The following is a 9,418-nucleotide window of genomic DNA, read 5'->3' on the forward strand; positions in this document are numbered from 1 at the left end:
ACATTCGGACCCCATCCCTGGCCATCGCCACCGTGTCCCCGTCCCACGGGAGCCCTGGGCTGTGGCAGAGGGGCTGGCTGTGCCCAGGACCACCCCCAGCTCTGCAGGATGCTCAGGGGGGGCTGCCGGGGGGGCCGCTGACCCCGAGCCGCTCGCTCGCCGTTTCCTGCCTTCTGGCTGCGCTGCGGTCCCTGGGGACCGGGAAGTGTCTGCGATGGCTGGGATGGTGTCGGTCCCCAATCCATTCTCAGCTACTGCCGTTTCCTTCCTGAGCTGCAAATAACGGTGAGTCACCCCCGGCCCCCACACGGGGACCCTCCCGGGGCTCTGCCGGACCCCTGACCCCGCTGGCTTTGGATGCTCCCCCTGGCAGCCCCCCCAAGGGCTCCCCACAGCCTCCCCCAGTCACTGGGGATCCCAAGGGGGCACCCGCTCTCCCCCTGGCACCACAGCCCCTACCTCTGTCCCGTTTCCCAATTAACCTCCTGGCTATAATTAATCTTTCCCGTGCTGCATGTTGAGGTCAGACCATGGGAACGGCTCTGCCTAGTTCCAAACGGCTGTGGGGCTGGGGGCTCCGCATTGGGACCCCCACGTTTGGGGTGCCGCAACGGGGCTGGTGTTCCCCCACCATGGGCTCTGCAGCCCGGGGAGCCCCAAAACAACTGGTTGGGGACACTTTCCAGAGTATGCAGAGACACTTTCACCTGGAAACCGCCTGCCAGCCCCGTCCCAGAGCCCGGAGCAGGGGGTGGCGGGGGGCGCTGCCCCGGCGGGGGCCGGATGCCTGCGCGCTGCCTGCCCTCTGCACAGGATACCGCGGTGGCAGGAAAATCGGCCAACTTTCCTGGAAACCTTCTTCAAAGCGGCATCAAAGATGCTGGGAAGCGACTGGAAAACAGCAGCAGCTGCTGACCCTTGTGTCCCCTGTTCCCGCCTCGTCCCCCGGGGTGTCTGGGGGTTAAAGCCCTGGGCGGGGGGTGTCACGGCTGATTGGGGCTGTGGGGACAGCCAGGGGACACGTCCTGGTGAGCAGAGCAGCCTTTATTGCCCAAACACCTGCCCAGACTTCCCAGTTGCTGGAGCTCACTGGGAATGCGGCATTAAACCCCCCAGGTGGGAAAAACCATCCCTGGGTTGAGCTCAAACTGCTCAAAAGCTGAACGTCCAACCCCTCCGGTCTGGCCATCCTGCTGTGCTGGTGGCACTGGGACATGCGGTGGCATCGGGACACACGGCGGCATCACGAGAGGTGGCAGGATCAGGACACGCGGTGGGAGCAGGACACAGGGTGACATCGGGACAAGGTGACATCGGGACACGCAGGGGTTGGGGGGCTGCCAGGCTTCAGCCCTTCCTGCAAAAAATGGGGGAGCAGGGGGTGAGTCCCTGCGTGGCCCCCGGGTCCTGCTCCTCTGGGGACACCGGTGACAATGGCACGTGTCAGGAAGCGTGGCTGCACCGGTGACCCCCCTCCTCGGCTGTCCCCCCCGCACCAGCCACACAGAAAGTACCAGGATGGGGGGCACCTGCGCCCGGTCGCTCGGTCCCTCGTCCGCCGCCGCAGTGCGTCCAGCTGGGTCGCGTAGTCCCGCCTGTGGGGACAATGGAGCCGGTGACGGGGTGTCCCTGTCCTCAGGATGGGGGACGGAGGGTCCCCATGGGGAGGGAGGGACAGGGCAGGCTGGTGTGGGGGACAGAGAGTGGGAGTCAGGCTGAGCGTGGGGTTTTGGGGGGGATGCTCTGGGGTGCCCAGCGCATGGCAGGGGACAAGGACCTTACAGGGTGTCCTCGAGCTCTCTCTGCCGGGCCTGGCACTGCTCCCCCCGCGCCCGCAGCGCTCGCTGCTGCTCCGTCACCTCCTCCAGCCGCTGCCGCAGCCCCCGCGCCTGCTCCTCCCCCCGCGCCAGCTCCGCTGCGGGACCGAGGGGACAGCATGGTCACCCCGACACCCCCAACCCACCGCGCACGCTCCCCAAAGGGCGTGCGGCTGCGGGACCCCTCGTGTGGGGTGACAGGGGATTTGTACCCAATGCCGCTGTGCTCTGGGGACAGACAGACGGACGCAGGGGATGGACAGGTGGATGCAGGGGACAGACAGACCTCACCTTGCAGAGCCGCCTTGCCGCGGGCCAGCTCAGCCCGCTCGCGCCGCAGGGCCAGCACCTCGTCCCCCAGCGCCGTGACATTGACCCCCAGCCTGGCCTGGGGAGAGGGGACACGGTGGCTTGAGGACAGGGGTGGGACGGTGTCCTCCGGGCTCTCCATCCTCTGCCAGAGCCTTGTTCCTCCTCACCACCGCCCCATGTCCCCAAGCTGTCCCCAGGCTCCTGGGGGCTTTACATCTCCCCGTCATGTTTATCAAAGGGGTCAGGACATGGATTTAGGGAAAATCCTTCTTTCCCAGAGGGATGCCCGTCCCGGGGAGGATGCTGGTGCACCGCAGATGTCTTGGGTGACTCAAGTGCCCCATGGATGGCATCCCTGCTGCCGGGGGGGACAGCGATCGCCCGAGCTGCATCCCCGACGGCTGCACAGCCCAGCCCCACTCCCAGCCCCATTCCCGGGAAGCCGGAGCATTTTTCCAGCCTCTCCAGACCATTGTTTGGCCGGATGAGCCCAGAGGGGCGGTGGGACCCAGCTCTTCCTCCAGGCTGTGGCCGCGGCACCGGGGCCGGGCCCTTTCCCAGCCGGGGCGGCAGCTAAAAATACCTGGGAGGAGAGAACCGGCAGCTCCGCACCGGCCCCCGCAGCTGCTTTGGGGCAGGGTAATTATATGTGTGCGGAGCAGCTGGGTGACTGCTGGGAACAGCTGTGACAGTGGGAGCAGGGCTGTGCTGAGGGACCGGGGGCAGATGGGGGTTCCTTTTTGGGGTGTCCCGTGCCGGGAGGTGGCCGTGCACCCCCAGGGCTGCGTATCACTCTTCCCAGCTTGTCTTTGCAGCCGGGCTTTGCTCTCTGGATCATAGAATCATTTGGGTTGGAAGACACCCTCAAGATCATGCAGTCCAACCGTTCCCCCAGCCCCGGCACTGCCCCATGTCCTGAGAACCTCACGTCCATCTGTCCAACCCCTCCAGGGATGGTGACTCCAGCACTGCCCTGGGCAGCCTGTTCCAATGCCCCACAGCCCTTGGGGGAAGAAATTGTTCCCCAGATCCAACCTCAACCTCCCCTGGCGCAACTTGAGGCCGTTTCCTCTGCTCCTGGCGCTTGTTCCTGGGGAGCAGAGCCCGACCCCCCCTGGCTCCAAGCTCCTTCCAGGCAGGTCAGAGATCAGAAGGTCTCCCCTCAGCTCCTGTTCTCCAGCTGAACCCCCCAGGTCTCTCAGAACACCCCAGCACCCATGCACACAACCAGGTGGCCGAGGACCCCCCTGTCCCCATCCCCACCAGCACCTACCGCTCGCTCCCGGCAGGACGCCAGGCTGGCGTTGACCTTCCTGCTGTCACCGCGGGCTCGGGCGATGTCCCTGCGCAGAGCGTCCTCGGCCTCGGCGCCCGCCGCCGCCGCACGCTGCAGCCGCGCTCGCTCCCGCTCCAGCTCGGCCAGGCGGGTCCCCAGCTCCTGGCTCTCGTTCGCCGCCTGTTCCCGGCAGCCCCGCAGCTTCCCCAGCGCCTCCGAGCGCCACACCATCACCGCCACCGCCACCGTCACCGCTGCCACCAGCACCAGCAGCGCCGCGCACAGCCCCAGCACCTTCAGGGTGGCTTTGGGCACCGCGGGGTCCATGGCGGGTTGGAGACGCTCGCCCGCTCCCGTGGCGGCTGCCTGGGATGTGGCAGCATCCCCAGGGCAGGTCACTCCCTGGGTTGCCGTAATTGCTGCCTGTGGTGGGTTTTCTTCCTTTTTTTTTTTTTTTTTCTCACCAAACATCATTTTGGGCTGCGGTTTCGCACAGGTCACAGCCCAGAAAAGACTTTGTTTGTGCTGGACGTGGGACAATGCGCTGTCCCTGCGCCCGGCCGTGGGTGACAGCGCAGGGACAAGCGGGGATGCAGTTGGGGTCCCGGTGGGTGTTGGGGACACTGAGGCTGCTGTCTGCCCCAGGGGTTTCTGCAGCACCCCCTTGCAGCAGGGCTGGGGATCCAGGTCGCCAAGAGCAACAAAATACTGGATTTTCACAAGGTTTTAATGGAAATAGGTTAGAACTTCTTTAACTGTAAAGCACCTGCGGACACCTTGACTCAGTGCAGCCCTGTTGTGTCTCTGTCCCCTCCAGCCTGTGCCCCCATGTCCTCTCTTGCCCTGGGCACAGCCCTTGGTGGCTGGAGGGACATCATCTCCCCCAGACCCTGGATGGGGACAGTCCCTCCTCGCCCCACGCCAGGGGACACGGAACCAGCGGAGCCCGTGGTCCTGGCTCGTGGGGCTCAGCAGAGCCACTTCCAAACCAGGACAACCAGAAGGAGGAGGATCCAGAACCAGCTCCCATCCGAGTCCCCGCTCCTTGTGCCCTGGAGCTGCTTCTGCAGGCGCTCGTTCTCCAGCTGGATCATGTCCCTGGGGGGGGACAGTGACAGTTGGTGACAGAGCTCAGGGCTGGGGACAGCGGGGCAGAGCGTGGGGCTCACCTGGTGGCCTGCAGGTCCCACAGCTGCTCCTGCTGCCGGGCCACCTCTGTCTTGAGCAGCTGGTTCTGCTCTGTGGGGAGATGACAGCGCGGGGGGGTCAGGGTGACACAGGGGACAGGGATCAGGGTGTCCCACGGGATGGGGATCAGTGTGTCCCAGGGGCTGGGGATCAGGGTGGCTGAGGGGACAGAGTTCAGGATGACCCAGGGGACAGGGATCATGGTGTCCCAGGGAATTGGGGTGTCCCAGGGGCCAGGGATCAGGGTGGTAGAGGGGACAGAGTTCAGGATGACCCAAGGGACAGGGATCAGGGTATCCCAGGGGATGGGGATCAGTGTGTCCCAGGGCTTGGGGATCAGGGTGGCCCAAGGGGACAGGGATCAGGGTGGCCCAGGGAATCAGGGTGTCCCAGGGGGATGGGGATCAGGGTGGCCCAAGGGGACAGGGATCAGGGTGGCCCAAGGGGACAGGGATCAGGGTGGCCCAGGGAATCAGGGTGGCCCAGGGAATCAGGGTGTCCCAGGGGACGGGGATCAGGGTGTCCCAGGGAATCAGGGTGTCCCAGCCAACAGGATTCAGGATGACCCAGGGAGCAGTGATCAGGGTGGCCAAGGGGACAAGGATCAGGGTGGCCAAGGGGACAGAGTTCAGGATGACCCAGGGGACAGAGATCACAGTGTCCCAGGGAATCAGGGTGTCCCAGGCAATGGGGATCAGGATATCCCAGGGAACGGGGATCACGGTGTCCCCGGGGCTGTTGCCTGTCCCCAGCCTCCCCCACCCCTCCAGCACTCACCTTGCAGCTGGGCCACCCTGGCAAGCGCCTCCTCCAGCTGTGTCGCCTGCCCCGCGCTGTCCCCGGCCACCACGGAGCCCGTGTGCCGCTGGCAGAGCACGGTGGGGAGCGTCACCGCCAGCACCGCGGCGACCACCCCGATGGCCACGGCCACCCCGACGGCCGCGGCCACGTACGTGCCCCACGCCGGCCTGCCCGCCGCCGTGCCCTCCATCCTGCCCGGGGCTGGGGGGACACCGAGCTTCGCACCAAAATCTATTTCTTGCAGTTTCGGTTCTGCAAGAGGGGGCTGGATTTCCAGGAAATCACGTGAATTGGGGACGGGCGCGCGCTGCCTGCAACGGGCAATGACGGGCAGGGACCGGCAGGGCCCGGCAGCGCTCGGGAGATGCTGCGGGACCCGCTGCGGGACCCCCCCATGCCCTGGAGCCGGTGCCCGCGGCGGGGGACAGGGCTGAGCCAGCTCTGCTGCTGTTGGGGGAGAAATTCCAAACGATTGCTTTTTTTTTCTTTTTCTTTTTTCCCCCCACCCCAGGAGTTGTGCTAAAATCCTGGGCGGGGTTAATGCATTTCCTGCGTTTCTCAGCAGGGAAATGTCCCCCGAGCCGGTCCGCAGCACTTGGGGGGCCGGGGGAGGCACCTCCCGCGTCCTGTCCCTGTCCCGTGTGGGGCTGGGAGGAGACGGGGACGTGGATTGTGGGACACGAGGTATGGGGTGCGATATTTGGATATAGGATGCGTGATATAGGATGTGGGATGGGGATACGGGATGCGGGATGGAGAGGATGGGATATGGGATGGAGAATACAGGACATGGGATGTGGAATGCAGGATATGGGATGAAGGACACAGGATATGGGATGTGGAATATGGGAATATGGGATGAGGGATGCAGGAACATGGCATGTGGGATATGGGATGCAGGAATACAGGATAAGAGAAGTGGGATGAAGGATATGGGAATATGGAATATGGGGTTTGTGTTGTGGAATGTGGCATATGGGATATGGGATGAAGGATATGGGATGGGGGATGCTGGATGCAGGTTATGGGACAGGGGATGCAGGATATGGGGATACAGGAATATGGAATGTGGGATATGGGATGTGGGGTAAAGGATGTGGGAATATGGAATATGGGATGCAGGATATTGGGATATGGGATGTGAGAATACGGAATATAGGATATGGGATGCAGGAATACGGGATATGGGATGTGGGATGAAGGATATGGGATATGGGATGTGGGAATACGGAATATAGGATATGGGATAAGGGAATATGGGATATGGGATGCAAGAATATGGGGTATGGGAATATGGGAATATGGGAATACAGAATATAGGATATGGGATAAGGGAATATGGGATATGGGATGCAGGAATATGGGGTATGGGAATATGGGATTTGGGATGTGGGAATATGGGATGCAGGATGTGGGATACAGGACTGGTGGCACTCTGCAGCCGGCAATGTCACCGCACCTCACCCCAGAGCTGATCACCCAAATAAACCCGAGGCCGGCCAAAGCGGTGCCTACTGGGACCAGTCCAGGCCGGGTGGGAGCCCAAGGGTTGGGGGGCTCCTGTATTTTCACAGCCAGCTGGTGCTGGCGCCACCGTCCCTGTCACCACAACTGTGCCAGGGAGCTGAGACCACCCGTCCCCAGGGATGCTCCAGCCACATCCTGGCACATGGGGACAGCAGCCACCGCCTCACCTTTCCTCCCCCCAGCTCCAGAAATAGCTGTTCCACTTTTAGTGTTTTTATTCTGCTGCTTCATGTGATAGAAAAACCAATGGCTGTGAAATTAAAAACACACAACATATTTACCAAACTTCAAGTTTTTGAGTCAGATTTTCAGCATCTGGAGAATTAAAAGGTGCTGGCAGATTCGGTGAGCTGTCAGCATAAAGGCTTTAAATATGTTGTTATTATTATTTATGGTCTGGAGCCTGAAGAGGAACCGAGGCCAAAGGTTTCAAAAATAGCCTGAAAAACGGGAATGGATGTTTTTTCCAGAACCAGCTTGCTTTGAACAGCGAGATATTGAGATGCAACTCTTAAAAAAAATATGTATTGAAAACGCAACTGAGAAAGGAATGTGCATCGTCGAGGGCTGCCCCGAAGCCACCCCGGCACGATGGAGCTCGGCCATCCCTGCCATGTCCCGGCTTCACAAAGCGAGTGTCATTGCTCCGGGCAGCCCCTTTCCCTTTCCCCTCTGTTTTTCCCCCAAATCCTGGCCTCCGATGGCCCCTTTCCCAGAGTAAATGCAGCAATAGGTCCCAGTGCCCCCGCTTTGAGAGGGATTGGGGGTCTCTCTCCTCCAGCTTGTCCGTGTTCAGAGACTGTTTGTTTTCCTGCTCCGGCAGGTTATCCAGGGAGTGCCGGGAGTGGAGCGGCAGCTCTTGGCCAGACGGCCTGGAATTCGGCAGCTGGATCCCGCCCGGCCCCGCCATCGCGGCACAGGCGGGGAGCTGGCACCTCCCGTGTCCCCCCGCGGCCGGACACGCGGGGATGCTCTGGTTTGGGGTCCCTGGGGATGCTTTGGTTTCGGGTCCCCAGGGTTTGGGGTCTCTGGAGGATGCTCTGGATGCCAGAGGACGCCCACGCTTGGGGTCCCCAGAGATGCTTGGGTTTGGGGTCCCTGTGGAAGTTCTGGTTTGGGGTCGCTGGGGTTTGGGGTCCCCAGGGATGCTCTGGATCTCTGAAGATGCTCAGATTTGGGGTCCCCAGGGATGCTCCGGATTTGGAGTCCCAGGGATGCTGCAGTTTGGGGTCCCCAGGGATGCTCTGGATCCCTGAAGATGCCCAGGTTTGGGGTCCCCAGAGATGCCCAGGTTTGGGGTCCCCAGAGATACCCAGATTTGGGGTCCCTAGGGATGCTCCAATTCAGGGCAGGGAGCGGAGGAGATGCCTCTGCCCCTCCGGCAGGATGCGGCCCCTGAAGCCACAGTGCTGGGTGTGGAGCAAAGTAGCGATGCCAGCGAGGAGTGGGTATGTGGGGGCACATTTTTTGGACTGCCGGGGGCTGAGGTCAGCACACAGGGGCAGCTCCTGCCCCACTCAGCCCCAGGGAGGTGGTGAGGCAGCACAGCCCCTCCAGCCCCTCGCGGGGGCTGAGATCCATGTCCCGGGCAGGCACAACGCCTCCGCTTTTCCCTTTCATCCCTTGCCTGTGCCTGTTCCCTTTCAGCCTGAAACGTGGGTTTCTCTCCTATTTTGGGTTGGCTTTTTGGCTGCTTTCTTCTATTATTTTAATTTAGGCACTGTCATTATATTTTCCATTATTCAAAAAAAAAAAAAAGAGAATGAGAGCGAGCAGCTTCCCAAGGCCCTTTCCAGCTCCCGGCTGCTGCTCAGAGCAGCTTTTGTTCCTGGCCAAAGCCGGGACGTGCTCGTGGGGCGCAGAGTCGCCCCCTTCCCGCAGCCCCGCTTCCCTCCTCCCCATGGAACACTGCGGGTTTTGGGGGGATGCACCCCAACGTGGGGATGCTGTGGGGGGGACGATAAGCAAACAGCAGCCCCATCCCTGCCACAGGGGCCCCGGCAGCACCGAAGGACGTGCCGATGTGCCGACACACCATCCCGCTCATTTACATTGGGCTCCGGCCATCCCTAATTGCTGGCAGAGCGGGACGCGAGCTGCTCTCTTCCTCACTTTTCTTAGTCCCTTTTGACCGGGGGCCGGGGGGGTAACAAGAAACATGTGAGCCCCTACCGACCACCCCCACCTGCCTTTCTTGTCACCATCCCGCAAAGGGACAGGGTGTCTCCGTGTCCCCTCACCTGCATCCCGTGGTCCTGCCAGCCGGGAGCAATCCTGGGATGTTTCCATCCCTGTTTCTGCAAGTGGGGAGCAGGGCAGCGTTTCGCCCACATGTCACCCACTCCAAAACCCACAGCTGGGGTCCCCCATGCGCCATCACTCGCCCAAAGCCATGGGGGTGTCCAAGGGGATCCTCACTCCAGCCCCATCCTCCCACCTGCCCATCGCGGAGCTGGGCTGGGAGCACTGCCCGTGCCAAAAAAAATCCAAAAGAAAA

The 9,418-nt window shown here is 62.1% G+C and overlaps 1 protein-coding gene across 1 annotated transcript; it reads right to left on the bottom strand.

The window, feature by feature from the left end:
• Nucleotides 1–1,261: 1,261 nt before the first annotated feature.
• Nucleotides 1,262–3,732, bottom strand: LOC135999285 (coiled-coil domain-containing protein 194-like). Its single transcript, XM_065652855.1, has 5 exons — nucleotides 3,403–3,732; nucleotides 2,109–2,205; nucleotides 1,783–1,915; nucleotides 1,463–1,595; nucleotides 1,262–1,357 (listed from the first exon to the last, which is right to left on the bottom strand). The coding sequence occupies exons 1-5, from the start codon at nucleotides 3,730–3,732 to the stop codon at nucleotides 1,262–1,264; spliced, it is 789 nt and encodes a 262-aa protein (XP_065508927.1).
• Between the last annotated feature and the right edge of the window lie 5,686 nt (nucleotides 3,733–9,418).

Source organism: Caloenas nicobarica, chromosome 27, assembly GCF_036013445.1.
Source record: "Caloenas nicobarica isolate bCalNic1 chromosome 27, bCalNic1.hap1, whole genome shotgun sequence".
NCBI lineage: Eukaryota > Metazoa > Chordata > Aves > Columbiformes > Columbidae > Caloenas > Caloenas nicobarica.